Source organism: Vulpes vulpes, chromosome 5 (assembly GCF_048418805.1).
Source record: "Vulpes vulpes isolate BD-2025 chromosome 5, VulVul3, whole genome shotgun sequence".
NCBI classification, from domain to species: domain Eukaryota; kingdom Metazoa; phylum Chordata; class Mammalia; order Carnivora; family Canidae; genus Vulpes; species Vulpes vulpes.
Genome location: NC_132784.1, coordinates 80567254 through 80593821, shown reverse-complemented (window position 1 = coordinate 80593821; position 26568 = coordinate 80567254). Strand labels below are relative to the sequence as shown.

General features: G+C 35.5%; 2 protein-coding genes across 26 annotated transcripts in view; one reads left to right on the top strand and one right to left on the bottom strand.

Annotated features, from left to right (window-relative positions):
* DNAJC24 (DnaJ heat shock protein family (Hsp40) member C24) overlaps positions 1-26568 on the bottom strand; it is a 126547-nt gene that overhangs the window by 57047 nt on the left and 42932 nt on the right. For 3 of the 6 annotated variants that reach the window (XM_026012794.2, XM_026012795.2, XM_072759050.1), the window contains exons 3-5: positions 25585-25723; positions 14196-14264; positions 9581-10857 (exon numbers count right to left, since the gene is read on the bottom strand). In XM_026012794.2, coding sequence (XP_025868579.2) covers positions 10727-10857; positions 14196-14264; positions 25585-25723 — 339 coding nt within the window. In that variant the 3' untranslated portion in view covers positions 9581-10726. Of the gene's footprint in view, positions 1-9580; positions 10858-14195; positions 14265-25584; positions 25724-26568 lie in introns of those variants that run through there. The other 3 variants (XM_072759052.1, XM_072759051.1, XM_026012798.2) reach the window with 2 other exon arrangements.
* IMMP1L (inner mitochondrial membrane peptidase subunit 1) overlaps positions 1-26568 on the top strand; it is a 128238-nt gene that overhangs the window by 73117 nt on the left and 28553 nt on the right. For 9 of the 20 annotated variants that reach the window (XM_026012789.2, XM_072759038.1, XM_026012788.2 and 6 more), the window contains 2 exons: positions 8070-8180; positions 9052-9526. The exons of 10 other annotated variants lie outside the window; for them this stretch is intronic. In XM_026012789.2, the coding sequence (XP_025868574.2) occupies positions 8070-8180; positions 9052-9120 (180 nt within the window). In that variant the 3' untranslated portion in view covers positions 9121-9526. Of the gene's footprint in view, positions 1-8047; positions 8181-9051; positions 9527-26568 lie in introns of those variants that run through there. One more of the 20 variants, XM_072759048.1, reaches the window with a different exon arrangement.

The following is a 26568-nucleotide window of genomic DNA, read 5'->3' as shown; positions in this document are numbered from 1 at the left end:
CTAATAAACCCAAGGTGGCACCATTTTTAAGTAGGCAAGGACAATAATAGTCCCCATGAATGATGCAGATATGAGAGTAATAGGTCCTAATTTAAATGGGAAGAAAAAGAATCAGGACTACACAGAAATAGCACCCACTGAAATAATCAGTGTTCCATGCCTCATCCTGTTAATCCCTTTGTCATGCATCTAGCATTTGAGAGTACCACCTTCAGGACTGCAGATATCCTCGACAGATGTGGTCAAGAAGTTGTGACAAGGAGAATGTCAGTGAAAATAGAATGTTAGTGAAACTGTTCCTTGAGTTTTGCTTTCAAAGATACTCATAACTGACACTTGACATTTCCATATTTTTAAAGACTAGTAGCGTTTTCTCTGCCTTATGTTATCAAAACTTCTTCTACTTGATTGCCTCTAGGAGGATTCAGTGCATCCCTTTTTGACATATGTGTCTTTGTTTTTAGCTTTTATTGGTGTTATAAGAAGAGTAAACTCCCAACAGTTATTGACTGTAATGGTGTTTTCTAATTTTGTTTTTGCATGAATCATACTAATACCAGTTTTATGAAGATCTTTTAGAACTATATAATAAATTCATTTTCCAATTATTCTCTCCAGTAGTTGGTGTGCACAGCATTTTACCATGGCTGCTTTTTGGTTATGTAAGTCATGATAAAGCAGACTATGCATTAGCCACAGAATGGTATAGTAATTTGACTTGATCCTGCAAGATTACCTAGAAGATAATAACATAAACAACTTTATGGGCATTAATTGTTAGAATGACATGTAAAATGAAATTTACATTCATCATATGGACTTTTTTCCAGGGTAGGGAAATTATGCATTATTATATTTCACATTTTTCATTCCATGAGGCCCAAAACAAAATCTTTAAAATATGTGTGGAAAATGAAATACTTTTAAGATTAAAGTGTTACTGATATATCACCCCCATTTGCTTTTGCCAAAAAGAAACAAGGCTTTGATTGCTTTCATAAAATGTGTGTCCCTCTCCTTTTCCTTTATAATTCAGGAAAAGGAAAAATAATCATGTCAAAAAAAGGATTCCAAATTCTTTGCCCCCCTTCTTGGCTTTTTGATTTTTGTTGCATAACTACTGTTTCCTTTTCATTCACAGTCATTTTAGAAACATTAAAGAGGCATGAGTAGTAGCAGGGCCGGCGCACACCCTACCTTTGTTGGTTGTAAATTATAAAGTATCTGGCAAACAAAAGGTTAATTTTTAAAAAAATCAACCTGTTATTAGGATCTTCTGGTTTTTGAAATATTTGAAAGGTCAGACATACAAATATCTTATTCTTCAGTTGCAACTTTTTCTTAATTAGATATTTTTTGCTTAAATAAATGAGTTTGATTGCAGTTTACTAAATGTGTTATATGATATCGTGGACTCTTGCTTCAGATTTCATTTGAATCCAGAAAAGTAACACCTGTGGGTTGATTCACAAAGCCTCTTTTTGTTAAATGGACACCCGCGGGCCAGGAGGCAATTACATTTGTTGCTTGTACTATAAAGGAGGCACTTAACTAGACCTCAGTAAGTATAGTTAAGAACTAGAGGCTTGATTCTTTTGTCCAGCCCTGAGATTAGGTTTTATCATACATCAGGGAGTAAACCTCTGACGTAAAGAGGAAAAACAAGAATGATTTAAGGGTTTTTAATGCCTTAAAATTTAGCCCTTAAAGTTAGTTCTGAGGCGCTGAGAAACTTATTAGAGCCAAAGTAAAAATTTCTATGTTGTATTCATTATAAACATATTCATATATTCTTATTCAGTTTCACAAATTCACTCAGGTTGGCATGACAGATTTACAAAAGTATGAAAAGGAAAAGTAATCTAACCATTTAAAGCTTTGGTTATAAGAAGTAATGAACTAAGGCACGGTATTAGGGTTTCCATTTTTGGTAATTTGCTAATATTTATTATAAATGAGTTTACTGGAGTTCTTTCTAAATTTTAAACTACAATTTAATATATTAATATTATAATATTGCTCTGGGTTTTCTTTCTCTTTTCTGGCTTGACTTTCCAATTTAGTGATAACCAAAAGGTTAATCCCAGACAATAACTACATTTTGAGTTAGAAAGAAAATTTCTGTTCTATTTCTTGCCTTATACCAGAAAGATCAGGTTCTGAATTTTGGACCCATAACAAAAATGTGTTGTACTTTACATTTATCTACAGAAAGGAATTCTTAGCTAGACAAATATTTTAGTTATCCAGAGATCTCGTGACAATACCGCTAATTGCAGTCATTTACTTGTACTATACAAAGATGTAGAACCTCCTATGTAGACTGGACTTTAGGTCTTGTTTCCACACTACCAAAGGCAAAAAAAAATTTTTTAATTCAACAAAGCTCTTCCTAACCTGTATCATGATGAACAGTGTTCTTAACAAGTACAAGTATCACTTGAAAGAATAAGCATAAATACGTGTGTGTGTGTGTGTGTATACACAGAAGGCCCCTAATTTATGATGTTTTGACTTAAGATTTTTTTTTTTTACTTTATTGTACTGCCAAAAGTGATACATACTTAGTAGAAATTGTACTTTAGATTTTGAATTTTGACCTTTTCCTGGCCTGATATGCAATATACTCTCGTGTTGCTGGGTAGCAGCAAGTGAGCTACAGCTTCCAGTTACCCATGCAATCAGGAGGGTAAAGTGACCCATTTACAACCAACCATCCTGAACCCATACAGCCATTCTGTTTTTCATTTCCTTTCAGTGTTCAATAAATTACTTGAGATATTCTGCATTTTATTACAAAATAGGCTTGTGTGAGGTGATTTTGCTCAAGTGCAGACTAGCATTAGTGTTATAAGCACATTTATTGTGGGCTAGGCTAAATAAACTATGATGTCTGGTAGGTTAGGTATATTAAATGCATTTTTGACTTATAATACAGTTGGCCCTTGAACAACAGGGATTTGAATTGCATGCATGGGTCCAAGTATATGTGGATTTTTTATATTATAGTACAGTAATTCTATTTTTTTGTCCTTAGATTTTTCTGAACATTTTTTCTCTAGCTTATTTTAAGAATACAGTATATAATATAACACATAAAATTTGTGTTAATCAACTATGTCCATAATAAGGCTTCCTGTCTACAGATTATTAATAGTTAAGTTTTTGGGGAGACAGAATGTATATGTGAATTTTCAACTAAAGGGGTTAGCACCCCAACCTCTGTGTTCAAGAGTCAACTATAATTTCAACTAATGATGGGTTTATTGAGACATAACTCCATGGTAAGTTGAAGATTTATATATATTTTTAAATTATCTTAGTAGTGTATACTTGGCCATAAAAATATAAATTTTGAAATATATAGGTTTTGTGGGTTTCTTTTAAACATTTATACGTATTGCCCTGCAACTTACTTTTTTCACTGATGGTATTCATGTAAATCTACTAGGTTTTTTTAACCAGCTGTTTACTATTATATAAACCATATTTTAGGGATCCCTGGGTGGTGCAGCGGTTTGGCGCCTGCCTTTGGCCCAGGGCGCGATCCTGGAGACCCGGGATCGAATCCCACGTCGGGCTCCCGGTGCATGGAGCCTGCTTCTCCCTCTGCCTGTGTCTCTGCCTCTCTATCTCTCTCTCTGTGTGACTATCATAAATAAATAAAAATTAAAAAAAAAAAAAAACATTTTTTCTAATCCCTACCTACTGAGGTATTTATGCTTTTGCCAATTTTGAGATACAAGCAATACCATAGTGAACCTTCCTTATTTATACATAATTGTGTGCTGAGTTTGTTAGATCTTTTCTAGAGATTTTGATAGGGAAAGGGTAGAACAAAACCATGCATGGGATGCAAGTGAAAGGGACACAAGGTGGAGATGCCAAAGGCACCCTTAACTTACATCAAAACTTTCAGCTCTTACCAAAAGGATTCTCTTCATATTGTTATGAGGTATGCTAAGAAAAATAATAAAGACTTAAAAATTAGATAATTTGTTTCTGGTAATGATGAAGTAGCTGAGACTGAACTTGCCATCCTGCCATAAAGAACTAGAAAATTGGACAAAAATGTGAAACAACTGTTGTCAGAGATTGCACAGCAGAAGTATGGGATGGATCCCTAAAAGGGGAGACAAGGCAAGCCCTATACTTGCGCCAATTTCTGCTGTAAGTCAGGTCTTTCAGAAGATACTGAGGTAAAATTCAAGCACAGTGGTTTTGCTGAGTTGGAGACAGAGATTGAGATAGAGGGAAGTATAAGTGGTTGGAACGTAATGGATCAAACTACCTGGGAAAACAGCTACCAAATGATCACCAATCTCCTCACGTGCTCGTTTGGCTTTTGAGCTGAGTACTAAAGTGTGCCTGCTTAATAGTGAAACCTAGAGACTGAGCAAAGAATGAGTGGGGAGTTCAGCAATCCCCAGAGCTCACACAGGGTTGAGGGCAGCCAAAGTGGACGGAGCTCACTGAATATCCAACACATTCAACGGAGATCCAGAATATCTTGCCTTATAGTACGCCTGAAGTAATTAACAGCCAACTGCAAAGAAAAATATCCATCAACAGATTGATGGGCAATCACTGTGATTTATGATAGCATACTACTTAGAAAGAAAAAGGAATGAATGATACATGCAACTCGATTAATCATTAAAAAAATGAACAAAAGCCAGACACAAAAATCTGTATAGTACAGTCTTGTTTATATGCAATTTAGAAACAGGTAAAAACTCGTTTCTAGTAACAGATCTCACTAGTTGCCTGGTACCAGGTATGGGAGGTTGACTGGCAGAGGGGGGGAACTTTCTAGCATGATAAAAATATCCTATATCTTGATTGGGATTAGAAGTTTACATAGGTGTACACATTTTCCAAAACTGGTGTCAAACCTAAAATATGTATTCACTTATTGTATATAAAGTATATATACCTCTAAAAATTGGTTTTTAAACTGTATACTCTTACTGTATTCAGTGTAATAATTTCATTATGAATTTTTTACTGAAAAACTGAGTAACTGACAGGTTAAGGCAGTGATGAAGTGGTTTCCTTGATTTGTGTATTTTATATCAAGCATTGAAGTATGTGAAATGTAGAGGATATATAAATGGCTGCATGGCTATTAGAATGTATAGCCTTCAGATAAATGGGAGCTAGCATGTCCCATATTTGAACCTACTTCTATCAATAATAGTACTTCACAGGTGGTTTTAAGGGTCAGTGGAATTTTGTTTTGTTTTTTTAATTAAGTAAACCAGATATATACTGGTTTGCACTACTATTGACTTCCTATGTTCCACCCCTTGCGATCAAGAACAAGGTCAGGATACCCTGGGTCATACTCTTCCAAAAACTTCTGGTAATATGTTCTGGGTTTCCCTTAGCAGATTCCTTTCTATACCTGTTAATTTTATTGTACTAGAGATTACACTTTGTCAATTTATTTTGCTAATTTGGAAGAAACTTGGGTCATACAAAAGTGATTGTGCTTTACAAGAATTTCTATTTACATTATTATCACCAAATATCTGAGTTCCAGTTTTGGCTTAGGTGTTGTATAGAATTAAGATCATGATGTTATTACTGTCTATTAGCTTATGTGGTCATAAAATAGTAGACTTAAAAGCCAAACAGGTTAGTAAGAGGTTATAATCCAGGGCCCCCGGGCAGGGCAGACTTTATATGGTAAAGTGCTCTGAACAGTTAAGGATATTTGGTGTAGGCAGGCAAGGTTGGGGAATGCTTCATGAAGAAATGGAATATATACTGGATCCTGTTTATTACCTTTTTTAAAAAAAAATTTTTTTTAAAGATTTATTTATTTATTCATGATAGACACAGAGATTGAGAGAGGCAGAGACACATGAGGAGGGAGAAGCAGGCTCCACTCCGGGAGCCCGACGGGGGACTCGATCCCGGGACCCCAGCATCGCGCCCTGGGCCAAAGGCAGGTGCCAAACCGCCAAGCCACCCAGGGATCCCCTATTACCTAGTTTCAGAACTCAGAAACAAACACATATTAAGGAGAAACTATGGAAATTTAAACATAAGATATGCCATAGCTTCTCTCATAGTGGCACTTGAGACTGTTGATAGCTGGCTTTTCCAAATACACTCTTTCCTTTTTTTCTTCTGACCTTAGATGGGTTCATTTTTCTACCTGAGCAATATTAAGCTTCACTGCTCATAAATCCACTTATGTAGATAGGAATTAGTCTTGCTTTTGGCCCTAAAATCTGTAATTAGTTCCACGAATAAGAGTGATCTTATCACATCTGATACTCTTTTCAGGAAACTTTTCTTCTTTCCCTACAAATAGATTTAACATTTAAGTATATCTAAATGAAAATAATTGATTTGTTTTGGGCAAATATTTCTACATAAGAAATTCCAAAATTTTATAGTCTCTGATGTAAAGTGAAATTCGGATTTAAAAAAAAAAAGGATGGGCAGCCCAGGTGGCTCAGCAGTTTAGCGCTGCCTGCAGCCCAGGGCGTGATCCTGGAGACCCTGCAGGGAGCCTGCTTCTCCCTCTGCCTGTCTCTCTGCCTCTCTCTCTGTGTCTCTCATGAATAAATAAATACATCTTTTAAAAAAAAGAAATTCGGATTTTACATGCTTATATATATACATTTGTTTTTGTAGAAGGTAATATGGGGGGGGGTTGTGAGGGTCTTGAGACATGAATAACAGGTACATCACACAGGATTTTTAGGGCAATGAAGATACTCTGATACTATAATGATGGATACATGTTATACATTTATCCAAACCCATAGAATTTACAACACCAAGAGTGAACCCTAAAGTTAACTCTGGACTTTGAGTGATTATGATGTTGATGTGGGTTCAGCAAGTATAATGAATATACACTGTGGTAGGGGATGTCAAGAGTGGGGGAGGTTATGCATGTGTGGGGGCAGGAGATTGGTGGGAGATCTCCATACCCTCCTCTCAATCATGCTGTGAACCTAAAACTACTCTAAAATATCAAGTCTTTAAAAAGAAATAATTTTTAACATTTTGTAAAACTGCAGTCATTTCTTAGTTAACCCAGTAGGAGTATTTTTCTTCACTAAGGTCCCCAAATAATAGCCAGTTAAAAGAAAAGTGAAAATAAATTCCTTCGCAGTAGATCATTTTGGTCTGGTCAGTAATTCAACTTACGTAACAAAAACTGTAAGATAACTTGTAAAATGCTACTTTAAGGATTATTGCTGCAGAGTAATTAGGTGTATATGGAACAGATTAATGGACAAATGTTTCATATCACAGAGTGCATCTTTTTAAAGTAGCATGTTCTAAATACTCTTATGGTTGATGTTGAATAAAAACGTAAACACGTTATTTATCAGTTTATACATAGGACACATAGGAGATAGGATCTTTCAATTTAGTAGAAGGTCACCATCATTAATTTTACAACTGATGATTTTATAATAGGCCCTTCTAGTTCCTGATGGTCATTATTGAAGTATAATGCACTGAAGATATGGCCTGTACAAAGGCAGAACAGGGATCTTAATTAGAATTCTGACAAGCCCACTCCAATAAAATGATGAGATTATTTGTAATTGATGTCACAATCAATTACCATTTAGTTCATCACGAGCACTCTAATAGGTCTGGCCTTGGTACTGGCCCCAGGATGTTGCTGAGTGAGTGGCTGCCCTGCTTCTGCTGTTCTAGAGACAGGAGGGCACATTTTCAGTCAGCATCCTAATGACCTCTTTTGAAGTCTATTAAATTAATGACCCTGTCATACTGTTTTGATCTCTTAAAACCTCAGTTTGGGGTTTGTGTAACAAATTGATGTTTGCGAACCATGTGGCAAAAAAAGATAGGTCTTTAAAAATACTGAAAACTTTACTTACTAATATTTGGTAAATATATTTTAATGTGCAAGAAACAAAAGCAAAAATACAAATCATAGGGTATGTATTTTATAAACAAGAGCTCTACGATATTTCTCCCTATGATCAGAAGACATGGTTTTTGATTTATAGTCCCCAAATTTGTTTTTTTTTTTCTTTTTTAAAAGGGGCTGCTTTCTCTAATTCTAGGTGCCGACAGGTCATGTTTGGTTAGAAGGTGATAATCTACAGAATTCTACAGATTCCAGGTATTATGGACCTATTCCATATGGACTAATAAGAGGACGTATCTTTTTCAAGGTATTATTTTCTGCTTAAAACACAAGGTTTTCTTCTCTGAGCTGGGAAAAAAAGAAACAATATCTAAATGAATTTTGAAATTTTCAGGCTGTCAGTGGACTTAACTGTTGCAGTGACTGCATTTTATGGACATGCTGGCCTTCATTCACAGCTGTAAACATTACCCTTTTCCCCACTGAGACAAGTAGTTAAGAGTAGTTTTTTTTGTTTGAATAATAAAGTTCAAACTATCTTAGCTATAAGAAGCCTTTAAATCTCCAGAATTCAATTCTTTCTCATACAATTTTTCCAACTATATTCACATCTCGGGCATATATTAATATATATTTGCGGAAGAGCAGTGTAGTCAAACAACACTGTTAAACAGGAATATCCCAGTGAAATACATTGAGTAATGGACTTACCATTGTTACAATAAATGTAGGACTGTTAGGAAAGATGCTTATTTTCATTGGCTCCTCCTTTTCGCCACAAGCAATAAGAAGAAAAACACATGAATACCTGGGGCTGTCAGATAATTTGCAGGATTCTTTACACATATGCAGATATTATATTCAAATACTTAGGTTTATACTTCATTTTGAGGGTAGTAAAAGAAAACACAGACACACATACTCCTACATATCCATATACCACACATACATAATTTCTTGTAGAACATCAGTGTTCCATACTTTGGAGTTTAAATACATACATATACAAGTTTACTTTCTAAAGTCTTATTTTGATATAGAGAATTTGTTCTTGACTAGAAAATAAGGAGAAAGTGTTTAATTATATGGCATAGAGAAAAGGGATGAATAAAAAAGGGGAATATGATGAGGATACAAAACTTTCATTAATTGTCTTCAATCACATTTTAATTTTACAGATTTGGCCTCTGAGTGATTTTGGATTTCTACGTGACAGTCCTAATGGCCACAGATTTTCTGATGATTAGCATTTATTCTTTTGACTATTCTCTCTTATTCAAGTGAATTTATTATTGCTACTGAAACCATGTACTTACTAATAAACTATTTGCTATTTAGTTTTAGTCACTTTTAATTGTTAAATGTAAAGAATAAGCGACACAAACCACAAGCTCTATTAGTTCCAAATAGATGGATAAAAATGTAATCCAAAATAAGTTATCTATATTTTGTGATATAAAAATATTTTTAAGGAAAAGACCGGGATGACAACCTCACTTTTGAATTTTTGGTTTTATAGCTATGAGTCATCTTTTCTTAAATATGCCTTGTACTTTTGCTACATTTACAAGTTAGAGTAGTAACTAGTCTTGTTAAGTACAAAACAATGGTAAATACCATGAGTTCGACCTAATAAAAAGCTGTTTAGTCACATGTTTGGTTCACTCATTTGAAATTAAGTAATAAGGTTCCAGTGATCCCACAAAGGATTCTTCATTTTTTTTAATGAGTTCTGACTTATACTGTACATAGAGTATCAAATATAGAGAAAAATAAATTCGCTAGTCCATTATAATAGCATTATACATGTCCATTTGATCATACCAATAACACAGTGGGTCCTTATTCATAAATACAAGAATTAATAATTAGTACTTTGCAATAAAAAGGAAAGTAATTCATGTTTCAAACTATTTTGGGGGGAATGCCCGGGTGGCTCAGTGGTTGAGCGTCTGCCTTTGGCTCAGGGTGCAATCCTGGGGTTCCTGGATCAAGTCCCACATCGGGCTTCCAGCACGAAACCTGCTTCTCCCTCTGCCTATGTCTCTGCCTCTCTGTGTGTCTCTCATGAATAAATAAAACCTTTAAAAAAACAATTTTTTAAAAGCTACCATTTCCTCAGTTACATTTAAAGTAGCAGATCAGAGTGTTCAAGCCTTACTCACTTTAACATAGCCACACAAAGAATCTGGAAATACAGTGCCAGAACTGGAGTCAAGAGTTTTGACTCTTGACTCTAAAGCTATCCTTTCGGTAGTTGCCACTTTACCTTCTTTATTAACTTTGAAATAACTTCATGAATATCCATATCTAGCCCTTACTATGGGAGAACTAGGCTGATAGGATACTCAACAAAGATTCTAATTTACTCCTAATGACCTGAGACTTTGAGACTTTGAGATACTTGTACAATACGCCCATGACTTTAGCAGCTAGAAATGTCCTGTTACTTCAGAAACTTACTAACTATAAAGGAACATGATGATACTGTGACCCATTACAAGAGGGGACATGCTTAAAGAAAAGGAAAATTCTTATTTTTGTACCAAGGAGAAAAATGGACCAAATAACAAAAGTTCTCAAATGGGAATTCATAAAATATAATTTATAATTCAAGTCCCTTTTTGGCTGATTTATAAATATAAATTATAAATACATATAAATAACTAAATTAATTTTCTATTAATCTGGGGTGGCCCTTGCTTGACAGTCTTATACTTTGTCTACAAATAAAAGAGCTGACAAAAAAAAAAAAAGAATCCTCCTTTTTTATCAGCTTTGTACATTTACTTGAATGGGCTCTCTTCAATGTGTCTGAATACACAGTTAAAGGATCCCACTTAGTGAACAATTTCAGCCATAATGAAGGAGTTCTATAATTAGTGAACATGTATCACAAGAAATCAGGGTAACTTCTTCTGCTTCATCCTTGGAAACACTGTATTTTCCACCACATCGGCAACTCAGAGAAAAAGAGTGATCATCTGTTAAAAAAAAAAAAAAAAAGAAAAGACCAAAATAATGCTTCCAATGCTTCTAAGTAACATTTCTAAAAGGTGTTGAAAATGCAGTTCATCTCTTAGAAACTGCAAAACAGAAAGACATTCAGTAAGTATAAAACATATTTAAATGAGAACTTAAAAAACTTCTTGTATGGGGCAGTGTTTCTAAAAATTATGTACCAAAGAATCTTGATCTGTAGAGGACTAAAGCTATGAATCAACAGCCTAAAGATCTTGAGAAGAACAGATACTCAGAAGCGACCCAAGACATTTCCTTAAAGTCTACTGTTTTCTATAGATCCATATAAATTTTACATTCCTCCCAACATGTATTCGTCCAAAATACTACTGTGAAGGAAAGAGACAAATAGCCCTACATGTTTTCCTGTAAGGCAAAATGCTTTTGCCTAGAGTATATTCTTTTAGAGAAAACTCTAATTTAACTGTTTATCACATTCAACATTTAAATACTCTGTTCTAGTATAACTATTTCCATTAAGTGAGATGCCCAATAGAAGGGATTATGGCACAACATTTAGCCTACTTATGGTGGAAATTAGTCTAGTGTCTTCTTGGGAAGCTGAAATGCTCATGTCCTTTAACTGAAACAATCTCTGATCCACTGGTCATTCCATTTCAGTCACTATGAAGTGACTATCAAAGAAAAGTACTGATCACCTTACTGTACTACAGTCATAACTTTTTATTAGAGATACATCAAATATCTTCATTCAGTTTCAAACTTCATTTTTTAACACTCAGATTTCATCATATGTCACTAAAAAAAAAAATTCAACTGCTTTATATTTGTTCTCTAATCAAATTCACCTTTGGAAAAATTAACAAGCCAACTTTACATGTTTCTTTCACCAGTAAGGAAGTAATTCATTCACCCAATCTTTCTTATTTTTCATTACAATGCCTTTTTTGCCCATAAAGAAAAATAATTTAATCTTTAATTTTAAAATGCTAAGTAACATCTTTCCTGTCTGAGCCAATCATATATTATAGTAGAGGGTGCTTTCAAAAGTGAATTTTTTTTATTATTGTCTAAAAATGTACATATTCTAACCATTGGTTTTCTTAAGCTAAATCTCCCTCTTGTTTTTTTACCACCTCAGTGAACACTGAGAAACAATTTGAAGTGACATGTGCTCAGTAAATAATGCAGAGGCCACCATGGGCTACTGTGGAGTTTTGTCATAGATTATTCCAAATGTTAATGCTCACTAAAAATTCACATCTTGTTATGTTGCTTCTTCTATTATTCTATCACTTAACAAAGTGATATCTTCACAGAAATCATTTTAAATACACTCAAGACAAAATAACCAAGTTGTAAAACAGACTAACTCTAAGGGGAAAGGTTAACCACTCTCTCAACAGTTCTTCAGGGATGCCTTTTAAGCATAATAAAATGCATTGTCTCATACTGTCCTTGAATCAAGAAGATGGTAATTTGGCTATGTCTATCATGTAGGGTTTCATTCACTTTTCTCCTGCTCTGGATCTTTACTTTCCTAGATTATTCTGGAAATGGCTACGAAGGAATCTTCAAACAATTTTTTATTTGTCCAGTTGATTGCACTTTTTCTTGAATTTTCATCTGCCAAGATTGCTCTTTTCAATTTCAAAGAACAATTCAAAACTGCAAATTCAATCGCAAAACTTACTACTATTTTGTAAATATCCCTGCAGAAATAATGGCTTCATGCAGCTGTTCGCTGCTCAGTATTTTCTCTCACAAGAATAAGGCTTATTTCCATCTTTATAAAAAAGTCTTAATTAAGCATCTAAGGATGTCCTATACTTTTCAGATTAACTCTAGCTTCTAAGAACCAATTTACTGGCTGTGATTAGGATTCTTCTGTATCTTCACTGTTAGGTTTACTTAAGGAAATCCCAAGGACACTAACACATTTATAACCTGACGATTTCATGTTGTACATTTCCTTCGATATCTTGTTTTATTCACTTGATCAGAAAGCTCATTGTATTTGCTAACTCAATAGAAGCTTAAACCACGAATCCACATGAATTTAAAATCTTATTTATATTTTTAAAAGGCTACTGAAGGAAAAAATGCAAAAACCATTTTGGCTATTTTCATATCAGGAGTCATTAGGAAACAAAATATATTAATTAAATCAACTACAAAAAAAACCTAATTTGTCTAAGAAGAGATTAAACACACATGATACGAGTTGATGAGGCAACAATACTATATTTTCAAAAAATATATTTAGTTGGGCAGGTCTCCTTGAGAAATGACATGTTATATTCTAGTCTGTCCCCTTCATGAACTAGAAGCCTTTCAAAAGCTTACTATGCCACTAGTATTTTCTATTTTCATAGCAGTTCTCTTGTTTCCTCTGATGAAACTATTAAACCCAATTACACAAAGCCTCAAGTTTCTCAATCATTCACTGCAAATAAGAATTTACATTCTAGGATTTCATTTCAGTTTAGGAGCTTAGTGACCCATAAGCAAAACGTGATTCTCCTCCTAAGTCAATAGCCTATGACTCACCTTCCTAAAAGCACCAAGTTAAAAATTTGCCATAAAAAAAAATATTCCAGTAAATTTGGTTTCAGGAAGGATGGGCTGTTTAACTTCTACCTATCCACACTCATTCATAGATTATTTTTTTATAAACCCCTAGGGAATTTTTACCCCAGGCTGAATAAATAGCTAAAGTATATAAAAATTCTAGAAAATAGTTAAGATTTTCTTCATTTCCCAGAGAAACATGGATGTGTGGTATTCATGGGTTCTATTTAGAAGAAGTGTCTAACCAGAGCAATTCAGAAGAGTAGAGAAATTAAGATGTAAGTTGTAAAATTCTAGTAATAGAGGGTGCCTGGATGGCTCAGTTGGTTAAAATGTGTCTGACTCTTGATTTCAGCTCAGGTCCTGATCTCAGGGTCTTGAGATCCAGCCCCTGCTTCTGGCTCAGCACAGAGTCTGCTTGTTCCTCTCCCTCCCCACATGCTCACTCTCACGTGCTCTCTCTCTCTCACTCTATTACACAGATGGAAAGTGAACCAAAACCCAAAGTAATTTAAAAAAGAAAACCTCATGAAATCCTTATTACCTAACATCTAATTAGACTAGAAAAAAAAACTGGAAATGAGTCATACAGGGGGACATCAATAATTGAAGTTTAGAATGAAAAAATATTTCTAAAACTACCCACGTATGTATAATATAGAAAGCCAAGCTATTACTATTTTTGAAGATTTCCAAATACCCTATGAGTTTTTCTTAAAGAAAATCTCTGATATTTTTCTTTACTGTAGTCAAGAGAAATAATCCCAACCTTCGTTCCAACACATTTCTTCAAGATATACTTGGGCATCTACTGGTCCCATATTTCTTAGATCGTCTTCTGTAAAATATAAAATGAGACACTTAATTTGACACTTTAATTATAACCATGAAGAATACTGAAAAGTCGACTGCAGCCCAGTGACTACAGTTGTAATTTACTTACCATTTAAAAACTCAGTTTACTACTTTTGACAGCAGTTTTAAGGCTGACTTGTAGTCCACTTCTTAAGAACTTCAACAGTCAAAACTATCTCACTTTCCACAAATATGCAACATGCAAAAATCATGAAGGTGGTTTTGATGTTTCCCTATGATTAACTAGTAACCCCTATTTTTGTGAGAGAGAGAGAGAGGGAATTTTTTTTGCCAGATAAACTATGCCTGTAACTAAGGAAGGCAGGATGGAGTTGGGCGAAAATAACTGTATTTGCACCTGAGTTGTAGTATTTTACTAGCTTTCTAACATTAGAAAGATACCTTAGTTATAATGAGTTATCTCTTAGCTGCTTCAGAAAGGTTGTTATGGACTAAATTGTGTCCCCATTCCCAAATTCATATGCTGAAGTATTTGGAGATAAGCCTTTTAGAAGGTAATTAAATAAGATCATAAGAGTGGGGTCTTAATCTGATAGAACTGGTGGCCTTATAAGAAGAGGAAAAGAGGGGGTCCCTCTCTCCATGCACAGGCACCAAGGAAAGTATCAAATACAGACACAGCAAGAAAGAGGCCGTTTACAAGCCAGTAAAAGAGCCCTCAGCAGGAGCCATATTGGCTGGCACCCTGATCCTGGAATTCTAGCCTCCAGAACTATGAGAAATAAATTTCTGTTCTTTAAGCCACCCAGTCTATGGAATTTGCTCAGAGCAGATTAATACCAGGGTGATGTTCTAATCAAATGAGATCAGGCTAAAAGTGCCTTAAAGAATAAAGGTCTTACCAAATGTAAGGGGCTACTAGTCATCTGAGTTTTAACTGCTTGCAAGCAGAGGAATAAGTAACTTAAAGGAATAAGTAACTGGCAAAGGTCTCAATAACCACATAATACAACTGTACTGTGTTGATGTTCTGTTGCTATTGCCTAGGCCATAGTTTTCCCTACAGGTAGAAGGTCCAAAAGAGCCTGGAATTCTACCTAAATTGAGTCAGAGTATATATAGTTCAGGTAGTAGAAGCATATACTCTTCCTTAAAACCAGTATACTTTGGGACAAAGAAAGCACTACAGATAAGCACTTGTCTTTGTTTTTAAAGGCATGTTATACTTCATGTGTGCTTGTATTGTTCTTCTAGAAGTCGATGCTTAAAAGAAACTACTAAAATCCACCCCTCACCCCAATGAAATTTTCTTTAGCTGTCTCACTAGTCTCTTGTTCCCTTGCTGAGAATGCTTTCCTTTGTTCCGTTGTGTGAATGCCTACAATTTAATTATATTTAATAACTGCCTGCTCAAAATTTATTGGTGAGTTACACAATTTTAAAATAGATGAAAAAATTATACAATATTTTGAACTCACTGTGGTTTTCTATTAAGTATGTCAAATATTAGATCACTTTGTATTTCCTGGGTACCAACAGTCTATTAAACTGACCCTAAAATCCAAAGAGTAAAGACTCTGTCCAGTGTTCAGGGGCAGTTCCCCCATCCCTGTGTGCCCACTGAAGAGCTTATGCAGACTGTATCAGTATGCGAAGTAATTTCTGAACAAAACAATTTCCATGTTCTATATAAAGCACACTTGGTTGTAGGTTATTCAGTATTTTCGTTTTTTAAAAATTTTCCCTAAAAGTCCCATGGTTAGGGGAAAAAAAATCTTAATCATATGTTTCAATGTCTTAGGATGACGAAGGTAAGTTTGCTTGAATGGGGAAATGAAACACTGTTTTAGATTTAGAAATGGGGGTAATTGGCACTTAACAGACTGTAGCTAGGGAAAAAACAGATGTAAATAATTTACAGTCAAAGTTGGCTTTATTCCCGGGTATCTGATCGATATCTTAAGTAATTCTGAAATCAATTAAAGCAAATCAGAGGTAATGACAAAATGAATAAGCCTTAATCTAACCTATCTTGAACACCTGCAATACAGCAATTACATAAAAAGACAACTCATTCATATATGTCTATTATGCTATTTCTATTTGAAAATAATAAATGAGAAATAACTGGCAAAGATAACTGCCAAGGAAGTCAGCTTCATATTGCTGTGCTTCTCTACTAGGAAGCTACTGTCATGCTCACCTAGTTACTACTTCACATGGAACCCCTATTATTCCACCTCCTCAAAAAAAGTGGCCTTTACATTTTTTTAATTTTTTCTTCTTTATGTACAATAACTTTAGACTAGCTACCTATTGTTGACAGGTCAACTTAGATGATATCTCATAGTAAGAGGGAAAACAGTGCAAAAATGGTTTTAGTACTCTGCCCAAGGTCAGAGTTAAAAGAATTATATTTAAAAATATTCTCATGTTCTGTGGCTGTCTAAACATCTATGTATTTGATCTGATTATTTAATATTATGCAGACACAACAGTCCAAGTTTCTGTGGGGATTCTGGCTTTAAAAGTCCTATCTGACACAAAAGAGAACACACTATCCAATCCCCCATTATATGAAATATAACAGCCAAAACTACCGAGTTGTTGTGTGACACTGTGTGGTTGGGTGTGGGAGGAAACAGTGACTACAGGGAGTCACAGGGGGCCTTCTGGGTGCTGTTAGATATGTGGGTTTATTGTGAAAATCCATCAATTTGGACATTTAGGATTGACGCACTTCTCTGCATGTATGATACATTTCAACAAAAAGTTTTAAAGGTAGTGTGCTGAGGCCCCAAGAGCTACACTTTTTAATAGAAATAAGGAAACAAAAGTTAGGGGAAAGAAGTTAAAAGCCTCCTAAGAAAGTGTGTATTCCTTGAAAAGACGGTAATCTAACAACTTCTGAAAAAGGCTGGGGGTGATTAACTCAAGGAAAATTGGATCCCTGGAGAACTGTATAATGAGCAGAGGGGTTACATACAAGTAAAAGGTGAATCTAAATGTAGGGGGTGGGGAGGTGACCACGAGCCTTTGTTGAGAGGCAGGTGTCCAGGGAATGGGGCAACAGCAACTTCCCCCCTAACTACGATTACAAGGAAGGAGCACAAACAAATCAATGTTTTTTTTCTCTTTTTAAACAATGATCTCTGCTTGTCCACCATTGTAGTTATAATTAGAAAACTTAATTCCTCCCTAGCCTGTAAAGTAACGCACAGGAACCCAGTAATTAGCTTTGATAATTGTCTACTAATCAGGCATGGCATCTGCAAAATAGAGAAGTTTCTTTTCTTTCAAGTATTACATATTATAAATATTTTTGCTCATTACAATGAAATTATTTCAATAGGTATCCAAAAATGTAAATTCTATCTCAGAGTTTTCCTGTTAACATGACACTAGTAAAAATGTTGAGAAAACATACACTGACTTAGAAAGTGATTTAATTAAAAGAAGAGATACAAGATTTAAATCTGGAATCTTAGCCCCAAAATGGTAACAACTTAAAAACACACAAACCCAGCCATTTGGAAAGAAAATGCAATGCGTGGCACTTGGGCACTCTATCTTAAGTCCAATTACACTACATGATTCCTAGTTCTTTTGAAGTAAATGGGCTCAGCCTTTCCTAAGGTGGGCATGTTCATTCATACTCCGTGCTGTACTCAAAGCTTAGGCAAATATGGAGGCAAGAAAAAGATCCAAATTTATTTACATACAGAAAGCAATGCATTATAAAGAGAGATTCCTGAGGAATATAATGATAAAATCAAATAATTTACGTGGTTACTTGGAAAAGAATCTTGCAACCCTTAGAAGTACAGGCCCTTCTGACCTTGTGTTCTATTGGATTTGTCTGACAACAAGAGGTGAAAGAATTCTGTGGCTCCTTTGTCTCAACGGTGGGATCTAAGAAAACACTGGCAGGACTCATCAGAGAGGTTTATGAGCCTGCAATTCAAAGAGATTAAAAGGAAAATCTAGGGAGATTCTTTCACACTGAAGAATAACATTAAATAACTATTAGCAGCTTGGTTCAGTAAAGCTTACTAGAGCTCTCGCTGGGTCATTCACAACTTTCTAAAAGAGGAAAGGTTTTTTTCAGCTCCATTTGGGAATCAATAAATATTTCTTACTTCTTACAAGACAATGGAATTCCAGCCTTTTAAAGCTTCCTCCTAATGATAGTAAAATTTCTAAAACAACTTTTTGCTGCCTAAATAATTACATTTCCTAATCCCAGGAAACCTTTTCTAACTGTAGCTACAGTTCAAATAAATAAGTAAAAATAAATAACAGCAACAAAAAGATACGAAGGAGAGGAATTTAACTTTATTCAGTATGGCTGAGATATCAAAAGTCTCATTCAACCCAACATTGGCCAAAAGATCTAGTCCATCTGCGGCTCCGTCCCTACTTTTCATGTGTAGCAATGTCGTAACTTAAGTGATCAAGTCCCCAGGATGATCTCATTTAGCAATTAGTCTATTGTATTTATTTTTATGCCTTTTAAAATACTTAAAGTTTATTTCACACTATGGAAGTCATCTGTGTATAAGAAGCAAACAGCAGTGTTTTTCTTTAGGTCTTAGTATCTTGCTTTTTTAAAACCAAGTAATTTAATTTTACACAATCACCTCATTCTTAAAACTCATTTCACTATACATAATTAAACTTTTCATATAGGAACTAACTTGAAGGAAATCAGCTTCCTTGTCCTTAATAGTCTCTGTTCTTGGAACAGTCTCCACCTTGATAAGAGATTCAGAATCAGGCAACATTTAACATGAAACCTGCTCATTAAATCAGAAACGTCTATCATCTAACCCTTTCCCAGGTGAAACTAAAGAGTCACAACTGCAAGGCTTTCCATAGCAAAGAAAAATTACAAACCTGGAGTTTAATTATGGACTTGAAGAACTGTGGGGCTTTTATAAACTGAGCGTGCACCCAGTGCTCAGAAAAGATACCAAATGAAAGCCGGAAACTGAATTTCATGTTTCACTACACAACAGGTGGAACAGCAGCAGCAGGCCCAGCATCTCGTTCTGAGCCTCAGAACTCATTCCTATCTGGAACTAACAATAATAAGTTGTACACACCTACACATAACTAGACAGTGCAGCATAACACAATTACAAGTCAGAAAATGGCTTGAACTCCCCCTCTATCAATTACTAGTCATGTGACGTTAGTCAAATTACTTAACCCCTCTGAACTGCAGACTCTCTCTGCAAAGCAGATATTAATATCTTCCTTAAGAGGCTGTTAAACAATGACTGAAAGACAATTACCATAGAGCTAGTGCTCAGTAAACAGCAGCTATTTTAACTGTTAATTATCTCATAATGTTTGTGTTGACCTGTTTGTACCAGACCATGAGAAAATGACTAAACATCAATCCATTATGAGAGGAGAAAGCCTCAAGTACCACAGTGTAGGAAGGCAACAACTCCTGACCTTGTCTGGATTTGTGACAGTGTTAAGAAGTTTGATATACTTTGCTACTGTCAGTCCTATTAATATCGGTCCACTATTACCAAAGCCATAGTCCATATAATGATTTAGTCCTTCTGAGTATCAAATGAAACTGAAAGATAGGAACCACAGAGAAAAAATGAAAAATAATTTAGATTCCGAGATTAGAAATGATGGTGGATTAGAGCATCAGGGAAAGCTTTCTTTGAGAGTTCGGGGTGGATAGGAAGATTTGAGTTCAAACTTGAATAAAAAATAAACCGTGACAGGGCCACTTGGGTGGCTCAGTCAGCTGAGTAGCTGCCTTCACCTCAAATCATGATACCATCCTGGGATCCAGCCCTGCACTGGGCTCCTTGCTCAGTGAGGAGTCTGCTTCTCCCTCTCCCTCTGGAGCTCCCCCTGCTTGTGTGCTCTCTTGCAAAGGCGCACTCTCACATACATACATACATACATACATACTTTTAAAAAATAAACTGTGATGAATCAGAATAGGAGGATGTTCTGAGTAATGACAAAGAGCATAGGCATATGTATTTGGGAGCCCTTAAATGAACCAGGGTAGAAGATTCACAGGAGGTTTGTGATTGGTGATAAGGCTGAAGTTTCAAAGCTTCTATCCCATTTAAATTCTAGATGAATGGGTCAGTGTTACTTTGGGGAGAGGGTCATTACATAAGTTCTTAAACAGCGGAGTGAGCATAAAGAAATTTAGACCAATCAAAATGTACAGGACTGTAGGAGGTGGCCAATTAGCAGCTGTGGGTATGTGTTACACTCTGGTTACGGACTACCGTGATAGCTATGAGGATAAAAAGATCACAAAGAAAAAAAAATTAAGAAGTGTTAACACTCATTTCCAATTCATTGGTTGTACACTGAGCAAAGCAGAAGTGATCAGCATGTAATATGGAATGAAGGTTTCAATTCTGAGAGAAAAAAAACAATGAGAAAGGTAACTCTGTTCTGGGTTAAGACTCACTGATGTCAATTGGGTCAAGTACCCAAGTGAAACCGGGAGAGACATTAAAGTGGGAGACATAGACTTCCTTAAATCTTCCATCTTCTCTAGTATTAAATCAGAATTCCCAACTATGGCCAAGTATGCCAGAATTATAACTGTGATCTTGCCCATGGGCTTCTGTAACATTCTTTGAAACCAGCCAAATTTTTATTCAAGACCACTGAGAAAAGATCTTAAAATATATTTTCACTGCAAAAAGTTATTTGCATTCAAGTAAAAGTAAAAGATAACATGAGTAGTTACCTTCTTGTGACAAAGAAGAGGGAGCAGGAGGACGCTCACAGAAAAGTTTTCTCTATACTCTCTTCTCCCTCTGAAGAAAATGCCAGTCCCTAACTGTCTAGATGGATTTTCTGCATCATTTCACATACTTACTTTTCCCAGAGACAGTCACCAAAAAAAAACATGCCCCCTGATGCTTATCTTCAAGTTTTACCTGAAGCACATTTTTACAGCCAATTTTCAAATTCCTAAAATCAAATGGAAATACTGATATGATCATAGATGGAAACTCTGATCTGACTAATACAAGTGTTTTATAAGGGTCAGTTTTAGTACATAATCTACACAAATATCCACTGGCCTTAAGTCATTATTCTTAAATTAATTCAGATTCATATTATCTACATTTAAAAGTATTGAATCAGTTTTTAGCATTAACTTGCTTTTCACGAAAGATTCTTATTTTGGGCTTAATTGCATTTTGACACAAAAATGTTGCTGCGGTTTTAAGACATGTTCCCATTTGGCCCATAATTTATTTGATTACCTCCCATTCTCAAATATTTATACTAATAAAAGGGACAAGGTAAATTGTATAATATAACATCAGAAATGACCTTTTGAATCTAGCTAAGGGAGAGTAGCTGATTAGCTTTGAGTAAAGACACACTGACTTTACAATGTCTGGCCCCATTTCCTGAGTCAGGCTGTTTTGGGTATCCAAGGACTTGGCTGACTATAAGGTGAAGACTACACATTACCAAAATAATTCACTAACAAAAAACCAAGATACATTAATAATATACTACCAAGGATTCCAAACACAATCCACTTATTTTTCTAAAACATTTCATTTGCCCAACTTCACCTGAAGGTTTGTTTTACTTCAGATCACAAAGAAGTAAACCTAACTCATCAGCTGTGTCATTCTATACAGTCACTCAGACATTGGAGATCTGTGTGACTGTCACATTACAAAGCAACTGAATCATGATCCCTATGATCTTCTCATGATATACTTCTAAAGTGTTTTTTAATGTGCTTAATATATGAGAAAACTCCCCATAGGTTTATAAGGGCTCCAAAAGCTATTCAACAGATATTATTCATATAAACATTTTATAAATCCGAAAAAGATTTTCCAAAGTGCTCCTCTGGTTGTCTAAAATGCAAAGCCTAATCTTGAATAACTACATGCCTTTCAAGGGAACTTGGGAAGCAAGCCTTTGGAAGCATCCTTAGAAACAAGAAGGTAAATATGCCAACTGGAACTAATTGATTAAATTCACTAGTTAACACTGCTTTCAAAATGTATTAATATCTGGGAACTGAATATTACTCATCTTTTTTTAGATTTGCTTTTCTTTAGCCTGGCCAACATTGCCCTAAAATTATCAACTAAGAATAGATACATGAAAATGAGGAAGAAAAATATATGTACTTTACTACGGTATCTACCCTAGACTTTATTAGAATTCATTGGATCCTATCTTTTGTAAAGCAAAGAAATATGGATGTCAAGAGCCCCTTTAAATGATCTTTTAGGGAAATAAATGGTTGTGGGCAATATTGATGAGGCTTTTCTTACAACAGAGCACCAACTCTGAGCTTTGAAATATAAGAAAGCATTAAACACCAGCCAATAAAACATCTCTTGCCTCCTTCCCAAGTATTACGGAGCTTAGGTTTATTTTATACTCCAAGTTAATGGAAGACAGGAAACAAACATATTTAAGGCACACCCTATGAAAAGAAAGTTCTACAATGAACTATCACCACATGCAAAAAGACTTCTGTATAACAAAGCTATTTCCATGTCCCCAGGGGGTGACCCAGAAAAAAAGAGTGCTTTGACCTGGTTATAACAAATTCTCTCTCTCTTGGTAACCTATCCTGGTCTTTAACAAATTATCACTCTCAAAGGTTTTCCTTCTATCAAATCTAAATCCTCACTGTTAGAAGTTCAAGTTCATTTCCTTCTTTTAAGGAGCCAATTACTGAAGATGGGTCAAAAAGGAAAAATTAATGTCAGCATTCAAAAGAAATGACAGTATGAAACTAGGTTTATTATGAGATTTTTAAAAATAGCTCTAGTATGAAAGGCTTAAAAACAGCAAAACAGTCAATTAGTTATATTTGGATAAGAGACTTCTACAGTTTTTTTTTTTTTTTTTTTTGACTTATACAGTTCTTACCCAAACAGCAATCCAATCTCAATTTAAAATGGAAGTAAAGCATTCTCACCATTTGGAGTTGCTGGTAATAAAGGAAATACCTAGAACTTAGATCTGACATATTGAAAAGTCATGAAAAGCTGTATTTCTACTGTCCTCCTAGAACCTGCTTGAAAAACTTGCAGAGCAAACCGAACATTAAATTCCAAGCAGAAGATCTATCCATATCATGAATCAGGCCCAACTCTCACTATATTCAGTTTGTCTAAATGTTGTTGTGGACTCATCAATGACCTACAAGAGTCCCCTATGATCCAGTAGGCTGCAGTTACCTCCATTAAAACCTTAAAACCAAGGACTCGAAGCTCAAAAGAAATCTAAATTTCCAAGGACTTCTCAAAGGCAACGAGAAGATATTATTGTTCTTACCACATTTTTGAAACTTTGCTTTGTCCAACTGTACTGCTCACTTTTAACCGTTTCCTGTTTCTCTCCATTTCTCATCTACCAACACCTATTCCCTAGGAAGAGAGATTAGTTTTTTTATTCCTGATCTCTCCCTATTTCTTTCTCTTTAGATAGTGGGCTTCTAGTCAGTTTTACTGACAGATTCTTAATAGTACACAGGCTGTGGAATGGCAAAAATGCAGACCAACAGGGCAAGTACATACCCCTACACCTGCTGAGTACAGGTTTGTGGATTATCCTTATCTTCGGCAAACTGGCAAAGTAACTAAAGATGTGCAAAAACACATAGGTAACCTCTCACATATGACACATTCGTGTATATTAGTTTCAGTACTTCCAAAGAAATCCTATCACGAGAACCAAGGTTAAAAAGAATGACCTATAAATAGAATTCATCCTCAAATGGAACTACTTCTACATTCTTTTGCCAGAAGTAAAACAGATTTACAGAGTGGCCCAGGTGGCTCAGCGGTTTAGCACCACCTTCGGTCCAGGGCCTGATCCTGGAGACCCAGGATAGAGTCCCATGTCGGGCTCCCTGCATGGAGCCTGCTTCTCCCTCCACCTGTGTCTCTGCACCCCCCCCCCATCTCTCTCTCTCTCTCTGTCTCTCTCATGAATAAATAAAATCTTTAAAAAATAAAATAAAATAAATAAATAAAACAGATTTACAAAAGAAATAAAAAATTTGCAGGATACTTATATATGCACGAAACAGGTAAGACCCAATATTCAAACCATATTTGAAAATTAACTAAATTCACCGCAAAGTGAATTTACACTCATCAGTTTAATATTTTTAAAAAGTTCATCAGTCTTAAAAAAAAACTAGAATGGCCTTAGAACTGATTAGTATGATGAAAGTCACTATTAAATTCTCCACTGTATAAACAAATAGCTCACAAAATCTTTATACACAAAGGTATCACATACTGCCTGTAATACCACCAGCATAGTCCCCTCTGAAAATATGGAAATTCCATATATATCATTGGTTTTATCCTACAATGCTGTGCTTTAGAAGTAAGCCTTGTTTCTCAAATCAAATTTTCATAACCTTAGTAGTAGGAACCTTAAAATCATTTTGTTAGGTTTGATGATGTGCCAGTGTAGGGCATGGGAGGGGATTCAATAATCAACTACAAAGATAGTGAGCTTTTATCAACACATTTGAGTCAATGTTGAACCTGGTGTGCTACTGCAGAGTGCAATTGAGTGTTTTCCCCACAGGCTGTAACTGATTATTGACTCCCCCCCATTAGCATGCAGGGTGCATATTGAAGGTTCACATACAAGACTAAGGGACTCCTATCCCAAGGCCAGTGCTGAAAGACAGCCTATCACTTCGTGTAACTGCAGTCTATGTGTGACAAACTTGACCTACATTTCTCCCTTTCTTTCTCACCAGAGCTTGTCACTGTTCTAAGAAGCTATTTTCTAAAATGCATAAAAGAAATGACTTTTAAAACTGCTTAGGAAAGGTGCATTCCTAAAATACCATTTATGGCAATCTTCTAAAGAATACTTTATTCAGGAGACAATCATGAAACCTAGCCTAAAACAAGTGCAAAGACAGCAGAGTGCTTTCTAATGTTATCCCATAGAGAACCCTTCTTTTGACTGCTATTTATATAGTACACATTGTTAAAAGTACTACAATTAAAATTTTAATCAGCACATAATTAAATTAAAAAATAAGTTATTAAACACATTAGAAATGTGTAATTAAACATTTTTCATTAGTTAGAAAAAGTAGTTTTCAGGGCTTCCTAAGAAGCCACATCCTACTAGTTTTGTTAACTTCTCAATGGACACACAATAATCACTACTAAGAGTAGGACATAATTAAAAACAGTGATGGAAGAGAGGAGTAAGGAAGGCAATAATAACTTGGTACAAGTGCTGGAATATGCTCCCCAGGAAAGCTTCAAAGAGTTGCCAGTGTGCTGTGGCTCCTCACCACAAGTACCCACCATGCCGCTGCAGGTCATACTCTTTTTTTGTCTCTTCATTCCCTAGAATTTTCCATGCCTGATCAATTTCGATGAACTTCTGTATACATTCCTCCACTGTTCCTGCTGGCACATCTGCACTTTGTTTATCTGGATGATACTGCCAATCAAAAATAAAGGGGATGGTGAATAGAGAGGGTTGATGGGGGTAGGTAAAAAACAAACAACCAACACTCGTAAATCTAAGTTTTAGTTAAGAAATAAGGTAATGAGGGCAGCCAGGGTGGCTCAGCGGTTTGGTGCCACCTTCGGCCCAGGGTGTGATCCTGGAGACCCAGGATCAGGTCCCACGTCAAGCTCCCTGCATGGAGCCTGCTTCGCCCTCTGCCTGTGTCTCTGCCTCTCTCTCTCTCAATCTGTCTCTCATGGATAAATAAATAAAGTCTTAAAAAAAAAGAAAGAAAGAAAGAAGGTAATGAGCAGATGAAAACTAAGATGCCAGGGCAACAAGACAACAGTGTTGGGCACAGGAGACAACTGCCAGGTTAATGAGACCACTGGAGTAGCTATAAATCCACCAGTGACATGATCTGTCACAACATGCAAAGACAGCATTTTCTGGATAATTTGCTGACAGAATCACTGGTCTCATGGACAATTTACCTAGAGAGGATGACTAACACAAACAGAAATAGGTACATGCAGATAAGCAGGACATGACAAAGAAAGGGCACAAACTCTGTAGAGTATGAAGCTTTCCTTATATAAGATGTGTGGCTGTAAATACCATCACAAATGAACTACTAGCTTTTTCTCACAAAATCGGATTATACAATCATACTTGAAAATAAATACCTTTCATCTTCCAGCTCAGCCCTGAAGATTTTAAAGTTACAAATTCCCAGACATAAACTTTTATTGAAAAATGGTTATTCTATAGCAGATTGGTAAGAAACAACTTTTTTTTGTTTTAAAGTTTTATTTATTTCAGAGACAAAGGGAGAG